This window comes from Zosterops lateralis (assembly GCF_965231275.1).
Source record: "Zosterops lateralis genome assembly, chromosome: 1".
NCBI lineage: Eukaryota > Metazoa > Chordata > Aves > Passeriformes > Zosteropidae > Zosterops > Zosterops lateralis.
Window position 1 is genome coordinate 5,253,232 of NC_139762.1, and position 26,872 is coordinate 5,280,103.

General features: G+C 40.2%; 1 protein-coding gene across 1 annotated transcript in view; it reads left to right on the forward strand.

The window, feature by feature from the left end:
• Positions 1 to 3,546: 3,546 nt before the first annotated feature.
• Positions 3,547 to 26,872, forward strand: part of DLEC1 (DLEC1 cilia and flagella associated protein) — a gene marked incomplete at its 5' end in the record, with an annotated part of 33,173 nt that continues 9,847 nt past the window's right edge. The window contains 29 exons of the mRNA XM_083873344.1: positions 3,547 to 3,735; positions 4,561 to 4,701; positions 5,252 to 5,408; positions 5,935 to 6,045; positions 6,927 to 7,078; positions 7,340 to 7,551; positions 7,782 to 7,863; positions 8,267 to 8,354; positions 9,161 to 9,334; positions 10,103 to 10,239; positions 11,120 to 11,216; positions 11,469 to 11,555; positions 12,495 to 12,657; positions 14,343 to 14,535; positions 15,856 to 15,914; positions 16,411 to 16,585; positions 17,875 to 17,968; positions 18,205 to 18,335; positions 18,643 to 18,801; positions 19,600 to 19,739; positions 19,982 to 20,135; positions 21,218 to 21,328; positions 22,407 to 22,537; positions 22,886 to 23,071; positions 23,163 to 23,221; positions 24,372 to 24,523; positions 25,130 to 25,233; positions 25,915 to 25,985; positions 26,614 to 26,831. Coding sequence (XP_083729470.1) covers positions 3,547 to 3,735; positions 4,561 to 4,701; positions 5,252 to 5,408; positions 5,935 to 6,045; positions 6,927 to 7,078; positions 7,340 to 7,551; positions 7,782 to 7,863; positions 8,267 to 8,354; positions 9,161 to 9,334; positions 10,103 to 10,239; positions 11,120 to 11,216; positions 11,469 to 11,555; positions 12,495 to 12,657; positions 14,343 to 14,535; positions 15,856 to 15,914; positions 16,411 to 16,585; positions 17,875 to 17,968; positions 18,205 to 18,335; positions 18,643 to 18,801; positions 19,600 to 19,739; positions 19,982 to 20,135; positions 21,218 to 21,328; positions 22,407 to 22,537; positions 22,886 to 23,071; positions 23,163 to 23,221; positions 24,372 to 24,523; positions 25,130 to 25,233; positions 25,915 to 25,985; positions 26,614 to 26,831 — 3,927 coding nt within the window. The remainder of the gene's footprint in view (positions 3,736 to 4,560; positions 4,702 to 5,251; positions 5,409 to 5,934; positions 6,046 to 6,926; positions 7,079 to 7,339; positions 7,552 to 7,781; positions 7,864 to 8,266; positions 8,355 to 9,160; positions 9,335 to 10,102; positions 10,240 to 11,119; positions 11,217 to 11,468; positions 11,556 to 12,494; positions 12,658 to 14,342; positions 14,536 to 15,855; positions 15,915 to 16,410; positions 16,586 to 17,874; positions 17,969 to 18,204; positions 18,336 to 18,642; positions 18,802 to 19,599; positions 19,740 to 19,981; positions 20,136 to 21,217; positions 21,329 to 22,406; positions 22,538 to 22,885; positions 23,072 to 23,162; positions 23,222 to 24,371; positions 24,524 to 25,129; positions 25,234 to 25,914; positions 25,986 to 26,613; positions 26,832 to 26,872) is intronic.

Below are 26,872 nucleotides of genomic sequence, written 5' to 3' on the forward strand. Positions count from 1 at the left end.
ATTTCTAAATTAATCCATACTGTTGTATTAACACAAGGGGGGCAAACCTTTGATTTTTATTTTTAAGAGTGTCCTAAATTTCATAATTTCAAAGAAACCTTTCAAACACCAAGTGAGTGGAATCCCTATAATGAATGCTCCCTCCCTAAAGAAGTTCACTGACATTAGTGAAGATTTTGGGGTCACTAGGAAGATAAATGTATAAACTTTTCCACAAGCATTGAAAGAATGCTATTCCAGTGTTTGCACATTTAAGGAATACATGTTCACAATAATATAAGGTTTTATTCAGACACAGTAGCCCATTGCTAATAAACATAGAAATGTACTGGCTGACTTACAGACCCAGATCTTAACAGCTATCAATATTTTTGATAGAAGAGGAGTGAGGTAAATAAAACTGTTATGAAGCTTGATATTTTTGTAAAATATGTAAGATACAGTTCCACTCTTCCATTTTTTTATGTACACATAATCTCCTGCTCATTAATTGAGCTCCTTGTTTATATTTAAATAACATCCAGCTATTTTATATGTAAAAATGTTCTGTTATTGTCAGTCTTAAAAAGGAGAAAAAAGGAGCTGGGCTTGTCCCATCATAGTTTCATTTGGTACCTGGATGCCAGAACAAATCACCTCCAGCACTCTGATTTTTTTAGATTACAATGAAAAGGACTTTTTCTGAACATGTTGCTACCAGAATAAAGAAAGGGTTTGGGCAACACCTGAAATTTGAAGTCCCCATGGGATAACAATGAATGTGTGGGGACCATCTGGGGAGTCTGACCAAAATAAATACAGAAAAGAATCCTGACAAGACAGGAAGACTGCTTTAAAAAGCAGAATAATCTGTATTTTAGCAGAATTTATGATTCCTCTAAGGTCAGTGACAGGCATTTGAGCATATTGTGTTTCAGATTAGTTTGTGCCTGGTCCTGTAGACTGAGAGCCCATTAGCTGATGGAGCACATCACGTGATCCTGGAGAGTTCAGTTTTGGATTTGTTTCCTCCAAGAAAAACCCCCCTTTTGCTCCACACTGCAACAAGCATCAAGGTGACGCTTTTGGGAGTCTGTTCACATCCATACACCCGATCCAAACCTAAAACCCACCATAAAATTCAACCTTACATGGTACAGAGGGGAAGTCCAAGGTAAAACACTTGGTAGAAATCATACATGGCACATTTACACATATAAATATTTAAACCTGTATATTTATACCTATAAATGTAGGATAAAGTTGCTGCTTGGGTTTGGTTTGTTTGGAGTTTTTTTCCCATTGCCTACATGCATGAGTCTCTTTTCAGCCTCTGGAACTTAAGTATCTTATAATGATGATAAAGAGGCTGATATTTGATAAAAATTGTTCTTAATGCTCATCATATTTACATGAAAAAAAATGTGTCTGTGACACATATAGTTATGTGAATTAAACAGTTTTACAATAGGAACTCTGGCATTTATTTTTTAAGTTTATCTGACTAAACGATGATGGCATATAAATGGAAATATAAGGAAAAGTATCCCATTGTCAGATGAGAAACAACTGTGCATTGCTCTGGAACACTGGTTTACACCCTTCCTTCTGATCCTGCAGTTGGCTTCTGGGCAGATGGATCTCACCTTCACTTCCAGATTTTATGGACTGTAGTTTGAAAAACAAAATCCAGCTTCTAAGATGAGATGATGTGCTTGGCAAGTTACTGAAAGACAGTAAAGATGAAAGTACAGAAAGTTTTTTCCACAGTCAGTTTTCATGTGCTTCTATATACTGTTTTAAACAAAAACATCTGCTTTACTGTCACCATTTTAAAGGCTGGGAAAGAATTCCTTTTTAAAATGCTGGATTTTACTAATGTTCCAGTTAGCAAACAGATGTTAAAATCGATTGTAATAGCACATAAAAGTTGGACTTCTAATATGGAAACGTGTTAAAATGCGCAGGCAGCGAATCTTAAAGGCGAGAACCTACAAGCCTGCACAGAAACAAAATTGTTTGAGAGCACAAGTTGGAACAAGGAGCAGCTGAGGGAGCTGGGAAAGGGGCTCAGCCTGCAGAAATGGAGGCTCAGAGGGCATCTTCTGGTTCTGCACAACTCCCTGACAGGAGGGTGCAGCAGGGTCAGGCTCTGCTCCCAGTAAATAAGGGCAGGAACAGAGGAAATGGCCTTGAGTTGCACCAGGGAAGGTTAAGGTTGAATATTAAGGAAAATATCTTTGCTGAAGGGTTTATCAAGGATTGGAATAGGCTTGAGACAGTGGTGGAGTCACCACCCCTTGGAAATCTTCAAAAAGTGTATGTATGTGGCACCTGGGGACAGGGTTTAATGGTGATCTCATCAGTGGTGGAATAATGGTAGGACTCAATGATCTTAGAGATCTTTTTCAACCTTAGCGATTCTGTGATTCTGTGAAATCTGTGAACATTCTCTATTGGAAAGCACAGGCACCTGGTCCTATCCTTGTCAGACATCTGCAATTTCTCTGCCTTAATCTCTGGAACAGGATATTGCAGATTTGCCAAGCTTTATCTTGGGCAAGCTTCCCTTTTTCACAGGGAAATGAAAACCACGGCAGTGCCTCTGGCTTTAATTTGGTGTTTTATTCCAAACGCAGACTTTGGTGAGCTGAGGACCCAAAGCTTGTGACTTGAGCTTGTGACCCTGTTGTCTCAAGCCCATGTGCCATATACCTAAAAAAACCAAGTTGAATTTCCACCATGGGGTTTATACCTGCAGCCTTTGGCTTATCTGCTGATGAAACAACACCTGTAGGTAAATTTCAATGATTTTTGCCATCGTTATTTTCTGTTCAGGGTATAACATTGCCCAACTCGTCCAAAACCCTATAGAGCCAAATGACGCTGACAGCAATGGAAGAAGCCCGGGCTCCACGGTCAGGATCCTTCAAAAAGAGTGGAGGAGGGGGAGGAAAAAGAAAACAAGGCAGCAGGACAAGGAGAAAATCTACACCGGGCTGGTTTCTATGGAAAATATCAGGGGATTCAGCGGAGCCTGTTGTTAGCAACCAGCGTACACAGCCCGGGCGCCGCAGGCAGAGCGGGGAGATGGATGGCTCGGGGCTAATGATGAATATTCCCATCTCCCAGCCCGGTTCCAGCGTTAGGGATGAGCCCAGCCTGCTCGTCCCACGTTGCGGGCAATCAGGAGAGGATTTAGCGTTTTCCCTCAGCTCCATCCCGCGGCCTGCACAGCGGCGGAGGAGAGAGCAATCCCCCCCCCCCCCCAAAGTCCAAATCCCCCTTCGCAGGTTTCAAAAGAACATTTCATTTCTTATTAAGTCATGAGGCTTCTCCTCCTTAAACCTCACAAGTCCGTGGCAGGGAGGATACGGGATAAGAGCCGCTCAGACACTCAGGGTGCCGCTCTTAGCCCCCCAAAACGCCGGCGGGGCTCTGAGGGGCGATGGCGGCGGGAAGAGGGAACGGGGGCACCGCCATTTCCCCGGCGGGTCCTGCCGTGCCCGCCCGCCCGGTCACTCGGCAACGGCGGCAACGGGAGGCTGAGGAGGGGCCGGGCCGGCCATGGCTGAGGAGAGCCCGAGTATCGACATGCCGGATCACAGCGACGGGCGGGATATGGCTGAGGGGAGCCCCAGCCCCGGCCCAGAGAATGCCAGCGCTGATGTGGATATGGCTGAGGGGAGCCCCGGCCCAGAGGAGCCCAGCCCCGGGCGGGACATGGCGGAAAGGAGCCCCGGCCCCGACTCCCAGGTAATGCAGCGGGGCTGGGCAGCACGGACACACATAGCGTAGTCCCCAGCACCACCACAGCCCTGAACGCAGACTGTGAAAGCAGCCTCACTTACCAGAGACCTGCACTTATCCTTGGGACAGGCAGACACACACATTCACAGAGCGCTGCACACAGAGACCCCCTGCAATCAGCTTCACATACAGAGACCCTCACTGCAAACAGCCTCAGGCCCACATATCCGTGCACACAGAGACCACCCTGTAAACAGTATCACACACACAGAGTGCACCATGAACAGCCTCACAAACACACACCCACAGCCTCACACAGACCCCGCTGCAAACAGCCTCTCATATCCCTGAACATAGAGATCTAGCACGGTCCCCAGAAGTCCCACACCACTACAGAGATCGCCCTGCAAACAGCCTCAGACACACAGAACCCTGCACACACAAATCCCCATGCAAAAAGCCTCACACACCCCTGCACACACCCTGGGGCACAAACACATGCCCCGCACAAGGACTGACACACACACACATCCCCTGTACAGGGCTCATATCTCCCTCCCACACACTCGCCCCATGCACACAGCCCCAACCCTGCACAAACCATCACACACAATTGCACACACAGAACTGTGTCCATCACCATCACCTACACAGGCAGCATAGACACACTGTCCCAAAGCACACACACACACAGATATCCACACCTCTGTGCTCATGTGCACACATATCTCCTTTCCAGGTACTTTTCCCCATTTGATAATTATAGCTCTTTGCATCTTCTCATCTTATCTCTTGCTTTAAGCTCTAAACATTCTCATTTTCTTTCCCCAGGACATCTCCCATGTGCTGGCTACTGCCTTTAAGGACCTGTACACTGGAGATGTTTTTGAGCTGGACATGGCAGCAAATTGGATTAAGTCTCAGGAAGAAGACAGTGTTTATCAAGACAGTTATACAGTTGAGCTAGAGAAGGTACAAGTCCAAACCAAGTCAGTTTGGAGCTCTTTAGTTGCCACTTGGATCTTCTGTAAAATAAAATTTAAAGGCATGTCTTGATCCTACAATTGACATTTTAATGGAAATTTACTAGAGTATACTTTCCCACAGAACTTTTCAAAGAAGTTAATATTCACATGATCCTTCATGTGGATACTGTTATCTCTAGTTGGCTTTTCATGCACAGGGTACAACCAGTAAAAGCAGTAGCCCTTTACATGCCTTTTGTACTGGCTGAAAACTTTTCCCTGTACCTACTGATCAGTGGCCCAGGTTTCTTATCTTGTCATCACTCCAATAGCTGTTGTCAGTGTATGAAAGTAGAGGCTGATGCTGGGTGATTTGAGCCACAGGTGTTTTCTGTTCTGTGTCACTGTGGAATGACAGTGTTTTAACAGGCCAGTTGATGCTTGTAAAGTAGCGGTGATGTTTTACTAATATATCTGTGTTTACCTCTCCAAGGCAAATAGAAAACATCTGTCTGTAACAGCTCAAATTTCTCTTTATTCACCCATGGTGGTGGCAGCTTCTGGCTGAGTGTAAGAGCCGACTGGCAGAAGCTGACAAAGCAGAAGAGGAGATCATTCAGGCCCAGGCCCTTGCAAAAGCTGAAGAGGAAAGGGTTCTAAATGAGATGAAGATTGATGCAGGGGAAGATTTCCACAAACTGGGGCTACCACCAGGTGAGGATTCTAGAATGTTGCTCCCCAGAACATGCACGTGGTAGCTGGGCACCAGCTTGGGGTCGGCCTTACATCAACAGAGCAACTTTGAAAGACCTTGTGGAGAGGTTCAAGTGGAGCAACATCTGTTTAACATTGAGAAACTAAACAACCAGGTCATGTTCAAGGTATTGAATTTGGATTGAGGGGTTACAACCTAAATACTACAAGCATACAGACTTTGATATATGGCAGCAACAAACAGATTAAATATTTCTCCAGTGGGTGCTCAGCTGGGTTTGAAGTGAATTTAGAATTGTGGAGATGCATGTCCAAGTCTTGGGATTAAAATACCAGATTATTTTCTATAAAATATAAAGTATAAAATAATTTATACAATATACTGTTATTTTCTATAAAACATATTACCTGACAGGGATGAGGTGTAAAAACAACATTACTTTAGATTGCTCAAGACTGTGTGTTTTAAGGGGCTGTTATTTTGCTTTTTTTTATTGTTTTTTGTTTGTTTGCTTTACTATTGCAGTGGCATCCTCTTTTCGGTGGATTGTGGATACTGAACTTCTCAGAAAAAATAATTTAATCTGTCCTGAGGACTACATCACTGAAAAATTACCTCTTGCTAAAGCACCAAAAAGTAAGTTTTGAAGCAGAAAGTAATTTGGACTTTTTAGAACATTCTATAATTGAAGTATTGGAAGATGTAGCAGATCTGAGTGTATTTTTATAGTTTTCTGCCAAAACAGAAGGGACTCCAGTATTTTAAGCATAAGATTCCACTAAGGGCATATTCTCAAAGTAGAAGTGATAAATTCAAAACTACTGAGTTTATATGTTCTTAAATATGATATTTAATTGTTGTCGCACATTTCTTTTCAGTTTTCTCCATCTGACACAAAAACTGTACTAGTGAGTGTTCTATATCCAGTTTCATTAGCAACTACATCTTGTGTATAGAGAAGAGAAGCAATTACATTAAAGCAAAAACTATTTTCAGTGAAATAAAACTTTATTCTTTATTTAGGGTTTTCCAGTTTTGGAAATATATTAGTTTTATTTGCACATGAGGTTCAGTAAGGTACAGTGTCAAGACTTCTTTACTTCTTTTATTTATGTGAGATGAAAGGTTTTAGAATCATTAGAATGATTTTCTTTCAGTCAAGTCAAAACTAACATTTCAGAGTAATAAACTTAGTCACAAATTTCAATATGTGTGTTTTGGGGTTTTTTCTCATTGTAATTCCAAACAAAGTGAAAAATCTCATATTCCTTACAAGGTTAACATATCTTTCTGGGAGTAATATAAATGTATACAGGCTGTTTAATCAGTGCTTCTAAAAGCATTCTTATTAAAGTACTAGGCTTTGTTTGTACAAAGTAAGTTCTAAATGTACATTAAATTGTAGAGGAATTTTGCCAGCAACAAGCCTTAAAATAAACTCATACACCTATGCTTAGACTAAATACTTATCATTCATATTTTCCTCTTACAGAATTAATTTTTTCTTTGAATTGCAGGAGAATCAGAACCTGGATACCTGAAAGGGACACATAAACAACGTGCTTTTTCACTGGATGAGATTATCTCCTTAACTGACAGTGTGAAAAGTGTGTCTTCAAGTCTGTCCTCAACTCCAGACTCCAGCCTCGAGGCTAAAACCATAAGTAAGGTACATTTTACAAGTTAATTTTTGTCTGATCTGTAAGGCCTGTTGCTGGTTCTGGTTCTGCAATAAAAGGTGAATTTCAACCCATTGTTGATTTGACTCCAGTACTTATTATATTTACTCTGTTAAAAAAGGAGAAATACTGTATTTTCCACATCAGTTTTCATTGCTGTGTAGCTTTAATTACACATGTGCAACTCCCTTTTTCCTCATCCTCAAAATCACTGTGTTTAATGTTACACTGTGCACTCTTATTTTTCAAAGAAAATGAAAGCCTCACAGAAACACGTCAGGAAAGAGTCCTGGAAAGCAGAGGAATTAAGTGAGTACCTCTCCAAACTTGAGAAAAGACAGAATTACTTGAAGAACCCACGCTTTTTCCCACCAAATACTCTGCATGGAGGCAAATCTCTTGTAATTTCTCAAGAAAAAGTGGAAGAAATCATAGCCAGAAGAAAAGCAGAAGACACTAAAGGGTGTGTAGTTTCTGGATTCTGAGCTGGAGCACACAGAGCTCCACTACAGAGTTGCTGTGGATTTACCCAGAGATGTTTTGAGCTAAATTTCTTATATAGTCTCCTAATAATAAAGTATGTCTGTATGATATTTTGGTTTTGCCAAAGGAGACATTTTGCAATTTCTCATTTTATCAGTATTTAGAGAACCAGGCAGTAAGAGAATGTTTCCTTTTTTTTTAATCTTTCAGTGATACCTCATTTGTTCCTGTATTTTTTGCCAATCCACCTTCTGTCCTGTTTTTGTATGATAAAGCTGGGCAGGTTTATGAGGTGAGAAGTTTCTTTGTGGAGAGTTAATTCTGCCTTCCTGAAGAATTATGTCCTATCATGATCTACATATTTCACCCAATCTTTAGCCTTCCTGAATTTTAACAAAAGTCTGAGTTTCTTCTGTATATTGAATTTATGAACCTTTAACTTCCTTGAAGATACTCCTTCCCACCTGCCACTGACACACAAACCAGTGAAGACTAAATGGGCTCTTCTCAGTCTCTGCTTTGTTTTGATACTGTCTGGTTCAGTTGAATATTCTATTGAATAAACTGGGATTTTGGGGTTGGTTGTGATGATGAAGTAGTTACTCCTAGCAGTTGCAATAGTATCAGGGAATTGCAAATCTTTTCCTGAGTGATGATAAATACAATGGAACATTTTATTTTCTTTTTAAATGAAGATGACTGTAGAGCTACGGAACATCACTTCAACAGCTCAACACATAAGACTCATCCCCCCCTCTGCTACAGTGTTTTTCATTTGCCCAGGTAAGGATTCTTCTTCTGGCTTTAAAATGTTAATACATTAAAAAATCTAATTCACCTGCTCTAAAAAACATTTTCCAGTGATGTTCTGTTACCCACAGTGTTCAGTTCTTTGGGAACTGAAAGCTGACTTAGGGCCATTCACATGCAGCTCATTATCAGATTTAAATGGTCGAATGAGGAATTCAAGAAGACTAAATTAAAGTGATGTTAGATTGAAATGTGTCCATGGAATACCTAGATCGAGTCTTATCCAAAATTCTTCTAGGAACAGATGTAGTTTCCACTGAAAAAATTAGGAGGAGAGGGCAAGAAATAGCAATAACAATAAATGACTGCAACAAAGAGGGATAGGTTAAAGGAAAGTTAAGAAAACTATCTTTCCTATGATAGGATAGCTAGGCACTGAGATAAATTGCCTAAGGAGATTGTGATACCCCAGGAACTGGAGGAATATTTAGAACAAGTTAGATACCTCCATGGAAGCCCTTTTGTCTTGAGGTAAAGCAAAACTGGGTAATGTCTCTAAGTTTCTCCTTACTGTTTTGTGTGTTTAGGAGAAATATATTTCAGACAAAGCAATTTTTGAGCTCCCTGGAACATGTTCACATTCCCAGCTTGCACTGCCAGGCCTCTTGTGCTCTTCTCTTCTTATCAGCTGGACTTAGGCAATAAATGGGGGGAGTTTACAGGCTCTTTTCCAGAGGAGGACATGATCATAAATACTACTGCCAATTTGGGGAGGATTTAATTTTTTTTTTCATTTTCTGCCTTTTTTTTGTTTGTTTGTTTTTATTTTTCCCCCAAAGGAAAATATCCAGGAAAGGGAGGAATGATTGCTCCTGGGATGGCATGCCAGTATACAGTCCGGTTTATTCCTGAATATCTGGGAGAGTATGAAGATTATATATTAGTGAAGAGTCAAGTATCAGAACCTTTTGTCATCCCAATCCAAGCTAAAGTATCACTTCCAGTATTAACATGTCAGTAGTGTCCAAATAGTAAATTTCTCTAAAGTTAAACAGACTTGGGATTTCTTGTTTGACTGTCTTCAAGTTTGTGTCACAAAACAAATGTGGAAAAAATTGGCAGTGCAGTTTCTGCATTTTGATATCTATCTCATTTTCACTTATCATAGATTTATTAGTTATTAAAATGTAATCCTGTTGGATTTTTCCTCAATTATTTGTTCTTGCCATCTTAGGCTCTTTTTTTTCACCATATTAGAGAAGTGAGTAAGGGCCACTTTTCTAGGTTTGTGTTTTATTGATTCCTGAACTCCTAATTGTAATTACTAATTCTAAATATTATGGTATTATTATTTAATTATAACTATTTGATGCTATTAATTAATGTTCATGGAATGTGAAATTAATTACATATGGATATGGTACACCTGCACCTCTCAGATATCTAACCTCAACTCTAGCAAACAGGATTACTTTTGCAAAGATTTGCTTTGATTTTTTTTTGTAAATTCACCTTTCCTGTTATGCAGAGCTTTTCTAAAAAAAATCATCTTTTTATCATTCAGTAATCTTTGAGGAGGAAGGATCATCTTACATCATTAAAATGCAAGATGAATGTAGAAATGTACATCTCACACTGTCCAACTTTGAAATGGAAAGAATTTGAGGGGGTTTAGGATTGCAAAACCTGGCATGTTGTCATGCAGTAATGTCTGTAAAGAGTTATTTAATCAGCAGCCTTTGCTGTCTCTAGAGTCTGATTTTCTGTGTTACTCCTTGCAGTGCCTGACATTATAGACTGTGGTTTCTGCCTTGTTGGAGGAATAAAAACAACAGCACTTTTGTGCAGAAATGAGGGAGTTAGGACTGGGAAGTTCTCTATAATGCCAGAGAAAGCCTGGCCCACTCCTGATTCCAGGGTGAGTGATTAGGAGGGAAATACTGGACCCAGCATGGTGTAGGTGCCCTGGTGTGAAGGCCTTGGTGTATTAGCACAGAAGCCATAAGGCTTGCTGGAGACATCTGCATTGTGCCATTCCTTCAGGAATTCACCTTTATCCTGAACTTCAGTCTCTCTGGATGGCTGTTTATTCATCTTGTGCTCTGGTTTTCCTGTGGAAGTGGTTGTCTTGCTCAGGGGAGAGGTAAACTGAGGCATAGATGAGGGAAAGGAAAACTGGCCAAATTTTAACCTTGCCCTTGTAGCAGATAGAAATGCCATCAGTTCTAGCATTGCTTGAGGTAATTTCCTTTCCCTCCTCAACAAAAAATCCCTCACTGACCTTGGTGCACCTGTAAACAGAGCAATCCAGTCCAGTCCTGCTCTGTCTGTAGCTCCCCATCACAAACCAGGGCCTAAGTGGGATGGACAAAGGAGATAAAATGGGACAGGCAGACTGGAATTTTTGGTGCTGGAGAAAGAGCAGATGGACCAGGTTGTCCCTCCAGGGACTTCACAGTTCCATCTCAAAGTGAGTTGGAGCAGGGAGAAACAGAGCCCCTCTATCAGGCTGTGAACATGAATATTTGGGCTTCTGACACTGTGATTTATCTGCAGAGACTGCACTTTCCCTCCTGCTTTCACCAAGGTCATTATAAAGCAGGGAGCTTTTTTTTTAATTAAGCCATATTTATGAATCACACTCTTTTGAGATGTGTGAAAAAATTGTATGGTAAGAGGTAAAACAGTGATGTTACACTATACTGCCTGTTTCAGGTAAATCTGTGTTTTAAACACAGCAACGTGATCAATTTAATTTATTATTATTTTTTCTTTTTTTTTTTGTTTTAATACCTTAGGTGGCTGCCACTGCTGATTTTGTGATGCAGGATCCTTTTGGGATCCAGCCAGCTGTTTTGGAGCTAGCTCCAGGGCAGAATGCAACAGTAGAGGTTGGTAACAACTGCTGTAGAAAGGTTTTTTACTTCACCAAATAAATTAACAAGTAAGATCATTTTAGATGATCTGGCTGGACCTTGCAAGTTTGGGTTTATGTCAGCAAAAAATGACTCTGTTTCTTGCAAGTGTTATTTTTAATTACTAATCACTAAAACTGTCTTTCAGGAAATATTTGCAAAGTGAAGTGTGTTTCTTAGGGGAGAGAAATCAGTTACAGACCTTGCTATTTCCCTTCTCTCTTTCAGGTAGTGTTTTTCCCTTCTTTACCAGAAGCCTCACAGGAAACATTCACCATTTTGTGTGATAATTATCCAATCAATTATGTTACAGTCATAGGTTTGTTTCTAGCACCTTTTTAATTCTGTAGATACTCAGATAATGTGAGTGGTGATTGTTGGGATGAAGTGATGGTAACATTTTATGTCATTGAATTAAGCAAATACTGTGTCCCCTGCTGGGTTTTTTTGGTTGTTTTGGTTTTTTGTTGTTTTTGGGTTTTGGGGTTTTTTTGTATTGTTATTACTGCTCCTTCCCAGTGAAAGGAATACACTGGGTTCAGAAAACATTGAACTCCTAACCTTGGGTAGGCAAAAATCCAAATGTAAAATGTCACCAAGTCATAAAAGAGAAAACAAGTAGGCAAGTGCAACTCATCTCTTTTACTTTTCTGTCAATAAGATAACTCGACAAACTATGAAACATGAGGGGTAACAGGGCGGAAATAAACCACATTTGGGGCACATCTTAGGTGAGGATGTTGAGAGAGAGGTAGGCAGTCTTTGGATTAGCTAATGAAACCAGTTCAAATTCTTGTAAATGTTGGTACTTATACTGTAATGTAACTGTGAGTGCTGTATCATGAGGCTTGGTTTGTCATTTATTAAATCACTTTGTCACATGTATTTACTTTGGATTTTTTTAATACTTCATTTGCTGCTTATTTTAATTTTAATATATTGCACAAAAACATCTGCAAGCCACATTGTCAATCACCGTAAACACCCTGCTCACTTCAGTGAAACCATGCTGATGTAAGTGAGCTGAGGCTGTGGCCCTGAAGTCCCTAGGTGTGAAATTCATGAACAGAAGGTCTCTGTTAATATATGTTGATAAAAATATCAGGAAAAGATTGGACAATTAATACATTGGAGTTCTGAAAATTGAGGAAATGCCAGATATAATCAATAATGGCCATTAATGACATTTGCCATTGACAATGTGAACTATGTTAATAGTCAGATGGTAAACAGCAATACCTAATTATTTAATTATTAGGAATTGGAGAGTTGGTTGCTCTGGAGCTTTTATTTGTCACGGGTGGAGAAAGCAAAGCTCAGCTGGGTGAAGTCACTGATGCAACAGCACAGCACCTCATACGATTCGAGCCCCAAAACCCACACACCTCCAAGGAGAAGAGGCTGCTTATAAAGAACTCCACGTATGTATTTGCTGTTAGAGTAATGCTCTGCAATGTGGGCATCCTGATGTGGGCATCATTTGTCAAACTCTGCTCTCTCAAGCTGGAGAAACCCTTGTGCCTTTGATAAACTCTTTGCAGAATCTTTGCTTCTTTTTGCTCCTTATTGTTTGGTAATTAAGGTTCAAGGAATGTTGTACATTGTTCAAGCATTATGGCAACCGTTAGTCAAGGTCAAGATGTTTGCTTCAATAGAGGTAAATCTACAAAAAATTCATAAATATACATGGTTGCAGGAAATACTTAGAGGGTGACCCAGGTAAGATTTACCTGACTTTAAATGTCTGCTATATATACATTTGCAACTGAGATAAGCATTCCTTTCACAGTGCAGGGAATAGATGCTTCCAAAGATAAAATTCTGACTGTAGACATCTCCCTAGAAAAGTCATAATACACCCTGCACTCCACTGGATCAAAATGGGAGCCCAGTGTAATTAACTCCCATTAAAACTCTCACATGGTTGCTACTATTCAGTCCTTAAAGATTTAAATATGCATTCAATTTGAAGTCAACAAATGTGTCCTTAGAAACAATTATACTATACTGAACATAGTGGCATCCTGATTTTGCTCAGAATCAGTCAGACTAACAGAAATGCACTCATGTATGATTGCAGCAGATAAAGGCTGAAGACCATCAAAGCAGTGAGAAGGTCAGTGCTGGGTTTAGGACCATTAATGTAAATTGCTGTTTGCAAGCAGTGACTATCTGGCAGTTTATTTTGTGGCCTGGAAATCACAGATGCATAATGCCAGAACAGGCTGATGTTTGGGTAAAGAAAGTGTGATTGGTGAACTGGATATTGTAAACTGACAAAGGATGTGACTGTGCCAATTTCCACATTTCACCACAGCACTCCCCACACATCTGGTGTCTGCAGTTGTATAAAACAAAGCTGGCCAGGCTGAGAGTAAACTCCACAGAAGCAGGAAGAAGAAACCTTCTTTCTGCTACAGAAAGTGATACAAGAAATTGTAAATGTCCAGTTTTATCAGTGATACTTTCAAATTCCAGTGTCTTTCCTCTGCCTTACTAAGGCAGAATTTTTGAGGTCAGTGTGAGCAAGTTTCTCAAACCCATGAAGACATTCCATGGAACACACTTCTGCTGAAACAACCTAGTTAAGCAACCTTTTCTGGATTGCAGAGAGTGGGGCAGAGCCATGGCTATAATTTTATCTGGAGCTATTGTGTTTGTTGACATGTTAAAAGACCACATCTTGCATTTGGATTAAATTCAGAATGTGATGTAGGTCATCAGCAGTGATCCAAGGCAAATGTACTGGTGTCAGCAGGAAAGGTCCTGTTCATCCCAGATCTTTGAAAGAAGAATTGTAGAGTTTCTAAAAGCTGGATTACATGACAAGTTCAAATAAGGCAAGAAAGTGTTAAGATATCTCACACGTTTATAGAATTTACTTTCACATATTAGCATATTCTTTGTATAATTTATATACTCTGACTCTATGCTGCCTCAGCAGCTTTGTGGCTCACAAAAACTGGTAAGTTAAACCCCTGTAATCTGTAAAGAGAGGAATTTCCTACCTGGAAAAAGGATCTGAACATTTTCTTAGTATATTTTACTCAAAAATATCTGATTTTTTTAATCATAGCTTTTCTGTTGTTTATTGACTTCTTTGCAGCCATGTAGAACTTCCCTTCTTCTGGCAGATAACAAAGCCTAATCTGAAACTATTAATACCAGAAGAAACTGCAGACTTTACAGAGGTCAAATACAGTCAAGACCCAGAGTCAGCCTTTTCCCTAAATCCTGAGCAGGGAGTTTTGCTTCCCTGTGCAGCTCATGATTTTATTCTCACTTACACTCCACAGGAGGTATGGCTTGTGATTCCTTCCTATCTACAAACTCCAGCTGTGTATTTTTATTCAAGTCATAAAATCCTTGCTGTGCAACTTTTCTAAATTAAATTTAATTAGCTGGTACTATGCTCTGATAAACAGTGCTCAAAATGTAGAAAGTTACTGAAAGAAAACATGTTTTGACTGCAAAATGTGAGACAGTTTCTGATCTCATGTAATTTTGAGGACTGACTGGACGCAGTTAATTTTACAGTTTTGAAATTGTGGACACATCCTTAGGCTGCAGCTGTGCTGGCTGGTGAAGTTGCCACCCTCAGCCCTCTATCAGCTCCTCCACCAGCTCCTGACCCTTCCCCCCTCCTTGAGGGATGTGCCTTGTACCTTCTCCAGCCTAAATAAGTCGGTTAACAAACACTGATTATTTAAACTGTTTCCAGCTGTAGTTTTTTTGGCCTGAAACGGGTCCTATGAACAGCTGAGTGGTGAATTAAGGGGATAGTAGGAGCCTTTGGCAGGGAAATGCTGTGTGCAGCTGTGGGTAAAGAGGGGTGCAAGGATGTTGGAATGCAGTTGTTCCAGGGGGCTGTTCTCTCAGTTTCTGCTCCCCTGTCCCTGTAAATAAGGAGCATGAGCTCACTGTATTTAGAGAAACCTGATCCAAAGAAAGCCCAAGAGTGGGAATGTCCCATGCTGTGTTGATTGATAGACATAAGAAATACCTTAAATATGTGTGGAAGAGAAACTACCTGGCTTTTTGAAAATAATTAAATCATAGAATATATATTGAATTAAAATATACATCAAAATTAGTATCTGTCTACAAACAAATGAAGCTTTTGCTTTGCCCTTCAGATTTGAGGCCTGTTTCTTGTGTTTCTTTTTCTCCCTCTCCATTAGAATACAGAACACATTCTCTTCCCATGATGGAAAAGTCATGTTTCTTACTCAAGATCAGATTGATGGTCAATTAAGCTGAATACTCTGGAGCAGTAAGAAGAAACTTCTCAATTAGTACAGCAGTACTGAGCTTAATTTGGGGAGCCTTTGCAGATGCTTGTGTATAGTATGCAATATACAGGGGAAATAATAACAGGCATGTCAAAAATGAGTATTTTTCTTGGAACCATACACCATGAGATCAGAATCTGGCTTAATGTTTTGCAGTCAAGCATGTTTTCTTTTAGTAACTCCAGAGTTTCAATATTGTTTATCAGAGCTTAGTACTCTGATGATGATCATTTATCCTTTACATATAAACCACTTTCCCATCTTTTTTTGATCTTCAACATAAATGATTACTTGACACTAAAATCTTTTTCTGCTTCATCTGTGCAGCTGAAGAGTTATCACAGTGTGATTCAGATGGTACTCAGGGACATCCCACAGTCACCTTGGTAAGCTGAGGAACATTTCCCAGTAAAATATGTTGCCACAATTTATCTGTGCTATTACATTGAGTTACTGGGATTTTTCTTCTTTCTGGTGATGATAGATTGGCAAGTATAAAGAATATTATCTGCACAAATAGTTGTGGTACAAAGAGCATCTCTGATGTCCTCCCCCCATGCCCAGACACATGCCTGGCCCTAGTTTTCTTCTCTTTGAAAAAGATAACACTGTCATTTTGTCTGCTTATTTTCCCAAGGTTTCCTGTTATTACTCTTTATCATAGCAGTATGTGACTTGCATACTTGTTCATGGACAGACTGGGACAACAAGAACACCTTAAAGTATAATGAAGTTTTTAATTGGCTGAGCTAATTGCCCATAGACAGTCTGTACTTGAGAAACTTTCAATTGTTATCAGTTCTGATCTGGCAATTAAAAGACGGGATCCAATTTAACACTGGTTTAACATATTTAATGATTCTATCATATTTCCTCCCAAAGTTTATTCAAAGAGGAGATGCTTCAAAACAATCCAGAATGCAGAGTAAAGGATGTAGTAGCGCTGGAAATAGAAGTTAAAGGCTCAACAGAACCATTTTATCTTCTTCTGGAACCATATGCCATTATTATCCCTGGAGAAAATTTCATTGGTGTAAATGTCAAGAAAACATTTAAGGTTTGTGTGCTTTTGACTTCACTGTCATCATGTGGTTTGTGTCACTAGATGTCATAGGTGTTGTTAGAAGATATCAGACAGTCAGTGTTATTTTAGTTTTTCCTGAAATGTTTTTAAAGGAGGCCATGACTGCAGGAGGGTCTGCACTGAAATGCCCTCTCCAGCCTGCTCAGCCCTACACTCCAGGCAGGAACCTTTGTTCTTTTTTCATCTCTCCAGCTTGATACCACAGAGTTTGACCCTTCTCAATTTTTCTGGGATAACCTGTTGCTTATCACTTTGTCACTCCTGTAGTGTAAAAGTTTTCCAGCTGGAAGGAATAGTCAGGGGATGATTAAATTAGTTCATAACTGAGGCACTGTTCATGCAAAGAACTACAGGAAGCACAGAAGAGCTACAAAAATCACATAATCCTGCAGCTTACCAGATGTTATTCTTTCCTGCAGGTTCTGGTAATTTCTTTGTCCATTCTAGGGCAGAATGCTGCTGCAATTGTCCCCTCACACAGCATCCCCTTCACTGCAGCTCAGGATCCTTTGATCTTAGACTCACTTGGGAGAAACAGGCCTGTTAGCAAGAGCCAGACAGGAAGACAATGCCCAGTTAATGATTTTTACATTTTTTTCTTAGAGATCCTGCTAATAAGCATTTGGGTTTTTTGATTTCTTTTCCTAGAACTTATTTTTTTCAATTTAAAGCAGCCATTTCATACTTCCCAGTAATCCAGTATAGCTACACATGTGATAGAGGTCATTAAGCCACTTACTGATGATATAATAACATCCTTTACAGTTTTGAATTTTATTTTTTTTAGTCTTACAAAGATAAGAATTTGAACTGTGCTTAGAGATAATTGTGCTTCAGAGAACAAAGTGATTTGCTGTAATTAAGAAATAATATTTTGACTAGATCTGAAGAGCAGACCAAACATTTCAAGAGCTTGCATCTCCCTCACAAACAGAGCCTTTGGCAAAAAAAAAAAAAAAAAAAAAAAAAAAAAAAAAAAAAAAGGCTGCACTCAAAAGGTTTTCAGTTTATGTTTGGAAATTCTGTTACATTTTTGAAAAATGGGGGAAAAGTTTAAGAGTCTCAAATAGAATGTTCTTGGAATGAATTGTTAATGGATTTTCTTCGGGTTTATGGGAACACTTTCACCCATGTGAAGGAGACACTGTTAAATGATGACTCACAAACCCTAGTTTGCAGTGTATCAGTGCTCTCAGCAAATTGACTTGTTGCTCTGAAACCTTAAAGTGCATTAATTGTCTCATTGATTTTAATCATTTCAGCTGTGGAACAACAGCAAAACATTGATCAAGTACACATGGGAGAAAATCACAGCCTGTGAGATCATGGAAGTTGAACCTCGTACTGGTGTCATAGGTAAAGTTTTTGTGATTTGCAAGCAGTAATTAATGGAAGACATGACAGTAATTGATTATATCAATTTATGACAGTCACACTATAGTCACTGAGCACTATAATGAAAAATTACCCAATCTCCAACCCTCTGGAGCCAGCAGGAGACTTAATTTGATTCCAGAAGCTTCAATAACATGCTTGAAGCAGGTGGTTTCTTACAAAAATGTGAGACAGGAGCCTGATATTTTCTCTTCTAGATGTGAATAAATGCTGTGAATTTGTACTGGCAATTTCTGGAAGCAAACCTGGGCTCGTCAGCCGTAACCTGCAGTGTCACGTTGAGCCGTGTCAAGAGCCAGTTGTGCTGCATGTTGAGGCTGCTTTTAAGGTAAGGAACAGTTCAGTCTTGTAGGAGGATGAGCAGTGTGGCCTGGCCATTGTCCAAATAAAGCTTTTTTCCCTCTCAATGGCTTGAGAAATCTTAGGTAGTTACAAACAGGAGGTTTTTTTGCTGTAGTGACAATTGAGTCAATGTTGATATTCGTGTGACACACAGAATTTTTTTGCATTACACAGTGCATTTGCTTTCAGATATTCTCAGTGAAATCATATGTTAATCCTAGATAATATATGTTCCTTAATGAGGCAGTTTTGCCAGAGGTGTCCATTCTGATGTCTGTTTCCTGCTGTCCTAGGGTCCATCTCTCTGTATTGATGTTCCATCACTCCGGTTTGGTTTGACTAAGCAGAGTGAGACTGTGTCAAGAACCTTTGAGATTATAAATCTCTCTCAGGTACCAGCACAGTGGAAGATGCAAGAAAGCCAGGTTTTTCTAGCTGAAAGGAATGAAGAGGTAAGTCACTGCTACAGCTGGCTGTATTCCTTCCTTAGCTATTTTATTTCTTCTGATTAGGAGTTGTATTATTCATTCCAGCTATCAGAAGTTGTAATTTTTGTGACTTCTTATTAAACTAGTCCTGCACAGTTTCATAAATGGATGAGTTCTTTTGAGACTGAATGCTTCTTTACAATTTTTTCTCTATTTCCCTTTATTACAAATCCTCTGCCAGCCTGATCCAAAGAGACTTGGAGTATTTCCGGCATGACAGTGAGTTCAGCTGCTGCTGATATAAGTAAGAGTTTAAGGCTTTAGTAGAGCTGAGACTGCTGAACACTTCTCCCACACACTCACATCAGCATCTTGGACAGGAATCTGAACCCCCACTCCTTGCTGATGCTCTTTCTGTTTCTACTCTCCCAACCCTCCTTTGCTTACCACTGTGTCCAAGAACCTTTTCCACTTGTGGCAGTTTGCTGCTGCCTGGGAGCAGGTGCTGTTGCTGAGGCTGATGGCTTCTCCTTCACATTCCCTGTCAGTCCGTGCACAGCTGTCCCTGCTGTGCCCTTGGCTCTGAGTGGCCTCCTCTCAGGAGCAAAGCCCTGCCTCCTTGTGTAGCCAGGCTTTCACAAAGCTGGCACTCTGCTGCTTCCTGACATCAACCCAGGTTGGACTCGAGGGGCAGAGAGAAAGGACACATCTGAGGAAAAATCAGACACTTGGGAAGCCCTAATTAGATTGTGTGGCTTCAACATTTTACCCTTGCTTTACGCATGTCAAAAACAAATCTCTGTTCCCTCTCTCCTCTCCCAGGTATCCACCTTCACCATCCAGCCATCAGCTGGACAAATACCTCCTTTGGGTCTATGCAGAGTTTCAGTTCAGTTCACATCATTGCAGTGCCAGCGTCTCCAGACAGTGCTGGAGCTGGAAGTGGAAAATGGAAAAGGAAGGTGAGGAGGAAAAGCAACATTTGTTTGGTTTTTCCTGAGGTTCACATCTGGTTTTCACTTCAGGTAGTTTTCTCTCCTACAACAAAAATATGAACTCAGAGTGGGTTGTGTAACCTATCAATGAATTATCAAATTTCTAATACTGCTAAATAAACATAAACATCATTCTTCCCAGCATGTTGTTTTATGTCTAGCACGTTTCATTAACAATAACAATAGACCATCTGTGTGTTTATTTCCAGTCATCTTCCTGTTTTTGTTGAAGTTCAGACCCCCCAAGTGTGCCTGATATCTAGTCATCTAGTATTCACTGAAATTTATACTGGAGTTCCTGTCAAAGCAACCAGTAAACTTTTTAACCAGACACTGCTGCCAACAAAATACTTATGGGGAAAGGTAAATAAATGCTCTTCTAATAGATGAAGCATACAACGGGGATGGAAATTGCAATTTCTGCAGGAATACAAATAATGACTACTCTTAAAAGCTTTTCTGATGTATCTTTGGAGTAGTCATTGCTGGTTACTGGCTTAGGAGCAAGAACTTCAGCTTTAGACCAAGCTTTATTAAAAGATTAATTACCAGTTGATGTCATTATGTTGTTACTCTCTGGGTCCCTGGGAGAATGGGTGAGCAGATGTGAGGGGTGATAGGATGTAAAGCCATCAGAGTATTAAACAAAGTGCCCTGGCAATTTAGGGTTTGCACTTAATTTAGTCAAAAAAAGAAATTATAGTGCTTTTGAATTGTGTCTGATTTCTGCTTAAATTTCACATTCTGACTGGGATTCAGTTTACAGAGTAGGAGCCCTAAATTTAGTGTCAATATTTAAGCTGTGGTTTGAACTCTTTTTTCAGTCAATGGAAATGTCAGTAAGGCATTCAGAACTACTCTGACATCCAGGGTTCAGCTCAGTTGCCTACAGAGAAGCCCTCAGTGCCACCCAAAATGTCCCCAGGTGCCCAAGGGATCCTAACAGAGCATGTCCATGGTATAGAACCTACAGGAAAACACTTTAGAGAATCTGGGGCCTAAGAGGAATATGTAGAACATTTTTCTTGATATGTTTTGTTAACATGTGAACCAATGAGTGGAAGTCCTGGGTACTTTCCATGCTGGTCACTTAGGGAAGGTGCCAACACCAGGATTGTCTCTCCCCCACCTCTGCAGTGGAGAGAGTTGGGGCACATCTGCTCTGATATCAGATAGATTGGCTTCATCCTGGCCAGGCTTGAGACTGTGAGAGGAATTACAGTGACTCTGCTCCCAGCCCAGCAGCCTCAGCTGGACACCTGAAGTTAATTGGAGTCAATGTAGGCATGAGGATCTTAATCACTCATGGGGAATTGTAGAGCCAGTCTTTACAGACTGTACGTGTTGCTGCCTGAAAGTGTCCTAAGCCTGAGAATAACTTGGTATTTTGAGAAGAGACAGGGTGAAAGAATCAGCATAAGCTGAATGTCCTCTCTGTTTGGCAGCTCATTGGAAGCCAGGCAACTTCCTGCTCCATTGTGGTGTCCCCTGCCAGTGGCACCTTAGGCCCAAATGAAGAGAAGGAATTCTGCATAGAGATGTCAGCTAACACTGTGGTGAGTTTACAAACTGATGCACTTTTATAAAACAGCAGCACTGGCTTTTTCATCTCACCTCCATCTGGCGAAGGGAAGGAATTCTGTGTACAAACCCACATGCTCTTTTTTCCCATACAATATCTCTGAAAAATACAATAGCTCTTTGTGTTAGAGGTGCCACAGTTGAAGGCAAGAATTGAAGAAGTGCACATGGTGTGCAGTTTCTACCCTGCCTCTTTATATCTGAGCTGTTCCCTTTTTCTTCATTTCTTGAAGTGCCGTACAATTGCTCTTAATGCTTACCACTCCTCTTGGAGCATACAGATCCTTACTTTGAATTATCTGATGATAAATGAATGATATGGAGCAGAGGGGCATATATAATGTATATTTGGTTTTCTGAATGCAGCCAGGCTCATAACATTTGCTATTTGAAAACTTAAAAGGGGCTGATGGGACTGAGAGTCTGCAAAATACAGGAGCAGAGTTTACAAACTCCAGGAATTCAGAAAATGACTTTACAAGGGCATTCAAACAGCTGAGCTAATGCAGCTCAACTAAATACTGGATCTTCCTATAGATATGGTGTCTTGGTTCCCATTATACTCACTGGAGACTTGGGTTTCATTTATTTGCTTAAAAGTAGGTGTGCAGTACTATCAGAGTTAGTATTTAAAATTATGTATTTGTGGCACTTGGGAACATGGTTTAGTGGTGGCCTTGGCAATGCTGGATTAATGTTTGCACTTAATCATCTTGGAAGTCTTTTCCAACCTAAATGATTCTATGATTCAATATTTGGAGTATAGGAATTATGTCAGAAATCAGTAAAGGAGCAGTTTTAGGCTCACAGACAGCTGCAGGTACAAAGCTGAGAAACAACCACAATTTTTTACCTCAGTACTGCCTTCTAAGCAGCTCTGATGCTGCAGAAAACACATTGAAAACAATTCAGTAAAACTTTTCACAATTCTATTGTTCTGGCCTTAATCCAGGGACTTTTACTCACTTTTTAAAAATAAATACCCTAAAGAATCTGCCTTTCCTCTGTGATATGTGCTTCATTCACAAGGAAACTTGATTCCTTGCTTTTCAGGGTGAGCTGAAAGACCTCATGCTTTCCTGTAGCATAGAAGACATGGCTGAACCCCTCTTTCTGAGCATTTCTGGAGAAGTGAAGGGACTACATGTCACCTACTCAGTACCTTCTGGCAGTGAAGTTGACAGGTAATATCTGACTGGTTTTTATTTTATTTTTCTGCTATGTAGAATGATGACCATATTTTGGAACATGCTCATCTTTACATCTTTTCATATAAGTAAATATGTCTTTAACTTGATAGATTGGTGTGTTATAGAGGATAAAAGTTTGACCCCAAATAAATCTTTATATGGGTAGAAGTGAAAAAATGAAAAGCAGAAAATGCTGATGCCAAAAATCATAGATTGCATGGTCATTTCACATTGTGCATCACAACCACATTGCATGTGGCACATCTTTAAATCTCCTGATATCATCTGTGGCATAAGAAAATAAGACCCATGTCTAAATACTACTGTTATTTTTTCTGGCAGTGATGAAGGACAAACACCACAAAGCCCATGTGAGCTTCTTTTGGACTTTGGGTCTGAAGTTGAATTCAAAGATGTTGTAAAGCGTCAGCTGATTCTTACAAATCCCACTGGAATCAGTGCTCCATTCACACTTGAAGTTGAATATTTTAGTGCCTGTTTGCTGCCTCCAAAACGAGGAGCCTGTCCGTGAGTCTTGCTGTTCTGCATAATGACTCAAATACTAATTTAGGTCTGGATTAAACCTCAAATCAGATTTGTTTTTTTCACGCTCTTCAAGCTACCCGTTGAAAAGAAGAGGGCCTGTGACAGAACATGCAGCCAGAAAAGCAAAGTCAGGTATGAAAATAGCACTTAATTCCTTCAGTGGAGAGAAGGTGAAAGCCAGATGACTGCCACATTTAGGACTAAATGTGCCAGTCAGACACATCTTTTCATAGCTGGAGTATCTGGTGAAGTCTAAACTGTTAAATTACTTAGTTCCTCAGTTCATTCCTGAGTTTGAAAGCCCACATTGTATAAGCATTAGGTCAATCTGTCTCTTGCCCTTCTGCTTTTTTCTCTTTTCTCCTCCCTTTCTTTCTCTCTCTTCTTCATCTTTTTCTTGCAAACAACAGTATGAAACAAAATTGGTGACTCTGGTGACAGTTCGGTCCCAGCACACAGGATGAATGACATGTAGAATGTTTGCCTCTTTCCTACACAGTTTTCCAGTACCAGTGCAGCAGTCTTTTCTCCCTCAAACCCTTTACCATACCCTCCCTACTTTGGAAAGCTACAGCACAGCCCATCTGTCATTTCTGATGTATTTTACTAAAAAATGATAATATTTAGAGCCAGATGAGACTGAGGGAGGGAGGAAATGGGAGCAAAAAGCTGTGAAGTGTGGATGTATCTTCTGTATCCAAAATAAAACTTGCATATATTGGTACCTTGCCATAGAGTTTGGTATCTGTTCCACAGACAGAGCTTTTCAGCTGCTGAATTAGTGCTTAAGATTAAAAAAATGCTGTTCTGACAGATTCCATGCAGGCCTAGGTGACTCAGAATGTGGAAAGGCTTTGCTCTTTGTAATTAATTCTTTGCATGGAAGAGCACACAGAGGGAAACAGGCAGCTGCTAATGGAATAAGAAACAGTCAACACAAATCCCAGCTTCTTTTTCTCAGATTTAAAGTGGTTTTTCACACAACCAGTTAGTGCCTCGCATATCTCAAAGAGTCCTGGATCAGGTTGTTGGAAGGGTTGTCCTGATGTAAAATATTCTGGGCAAGCACTAACTCTAAAAAACACAGTAAGACCCACTGCAGAAGGGAACTTGGGTAAAGTGATATAAATGAGAGCTGGGTAAATGCTCCCAGGGTTTCTAAGTCAGTGAGGTTAAGCTGATTAAAAGAAACTAAAACCATGGTCCTATGTATTCTTTGAAAGACTAACTTTGTTCCACACCCTCAAAATTCATTAAATGCTTCTTTGCTGTGCTCCTTCAGAGTTTGCAGCAGCGTTGCTGTCTGAGGGGAAGGGAGCAGCTTTCTATATCCAACCTTCCACAGGAACTCTGGAAGCTTTCCAGCAGCTCACCATAGAAATAACAGCTTACAACAACATGTGGGGAGAGTACCAGGATAATCTTGTCTGTAAGGTAGGTGGGGCTTCAGTTTTACCATGGCAGATTTTACACCAGTTGTATTTCCCAGATGCCTTTCTGTTAGAAATACTTTTTCAGTTTTTTAGGACTTCTGTAAAAATTCAGGGTCAATCTTGCTATACCACTACTTCCAACAACATGTAAGGAACAATTGTTTGGTTTTAGGGGGACATGTTTGTACCTTGGGAGGTTTTCATGTGCCTTGAAAATGACTGGAGTAGTTTTGATTTATAACATCTGTTTGGGAGCTGGCCAGTGCACTGCTCTGCTCTACCAATTCCATGGATTGTGTTGTGTAGAAAAGCAGCAGGAAAGCTGATAAATGCATGAGGTATTGCATTCTCCTGCTGAGAAGTGTTGTTATTAGCATATGAATTAGAGGCTGTCAAAGGAAACTAGTCAAAAATATTTGAAAATCCAATCAGTTTCACACAGAATCACGAGGCTGGAAGAGACCTTCAAGATAATGAAGTCCAACCCATGCCCTAACACCTCAACTGAACCATGGCACTGAGTGCTACATCCAGTCTTTTTAAAAAACATAACACAGAGAACTGAAGTCTTATCTTGATTCTAATAGCAAAAAAATCATTTTAATAGGTGGGAGACTTACAACCTCAATTAATTCCTATGCAAATGACTGTGAAAGGCTGTCCAATCTTCCTGCAGGTGACAGGACCACAACCAGAGCCACCCATTATCAGGTATAGTGCAAAACACTGTCAGACAAATCAGAGAATTAAATACCAATGGACTGCAGCCAACATTCACACCTGTTCCATGTTGTGATATAGTGAGAAGGTCAGCAAAGTGATGGTCAAAGTACAGTATCTGCTTCTAGAACATCAATACAATTTTCTCTGCCAATACAATTAGAAAATAATCTGCATACAAGACTGCTGAAGTTTGCCAGCAGTCTCTGTTCTGGGCTTGCAGCTGCGGAATTTCACCCAGTGCAGCCTCATTCTGACTCTCTGGAGAAGGCAGCTGGCACATGGTGGCAATTCTCATCATCCACAGTTCATTTCTCCCTGGCCCTTTACCTGGACCAGGAGTAATGCTGCCCTGAGGTCAATAGTGGCAAGGAAAGGTTTAAACTCTCTCATACAGCAAATGGCATCTGCACCTTGGGATGAGGGATAAGGGTTGGTTTTTGGGGAACCCCCAGTACTGCACATGGTTACTCTGAAATGTCTGAAAAAAACTGGGGAAAAAAGAAAAGAGACAGATAAAACAAACCAATATTGTACTTCACAGTGTAGGCCATGCCCTTATCTGAGAATCACTCCAGTGCAGCCAGGTCAGTTTCCACTTTTAAACCATTCTTCAGTGATTTCAGACACTTCTGTTCTCTGCATGCACTGACAGCAAGGTTCCCTGTCCAGGTTTGGCACTCAAGTCTCAGGAGGGTCCCCTGTGCTTCGGAGGGTCCAGCTCAACAATCCCACCCCCTTTGGTAAGGATGGCTTTTGTACAGCAAACATTGATGCTTTCATTGTGCTCCTTATAGAAATAAAAGTAGAAGGACCCATTAACATGTTAGTTAACAAGCATACTTGTTCCCTAATGAAGATGTTTGTAGTAAAAATAATATAAAAGAGAGTGACTCAATGTGTTATAATTGCACACCCCATCTTGATGTAGCTGGATTTTCTCTCATTGAAATGGTGGGAATTCAGGATTTTCCATCCTGTTTTTATGAATTTCTCACAACACTAACCCTGGTCAATCAGATGTTCTACCTGCTCTTTACTGGCATCATCTGTTTCTTCTGTTTAGTCTTTTTAGCTCTTGAGTGAAATTGTAGAGCGAAGTCAAGAATTTTTTAAATTCTTCTAAATCCAATTGCTTAAACAAAATACTCAATTTATTTTTTTTACAGTTTAGGACATAGAAAGTGGCCAAACTATTGCAAGCTCTTAAATCATTTTCGTTTACAGCAAACATGGGAAACCCAAGAGATGCACTTTAATACAAATCCAGCTGCCAGACACAAATTTGTTACTTGATATTCTGGTACCAACTAAGCCACAAGTCCTCTCATTGATTAGAAGTAATTGTCCTGTTTTTCCTTTTCCGTTCAGACATCCGCCTGGACTTGCAAGTTTACAACCTAGAGCCAGATGATGAAAAGCTGGTGGACCTCTTGGTGTTCTTTGGAGACCATTTTCCTCTTGTGGACATGGCTGGAAACAAGGCTGCATCAAGTGGTAGCACCTCGGGGTCAGAGGTCGTGTTAAAGCTGGATCCAACTGCCATTCCCTGCGGAAGAATTTATCCAGCTTTGGAAACCACGGATGAGGTCAGTTCTTAGGCTGTTTCTTATACTGCTGCTGAGCTACA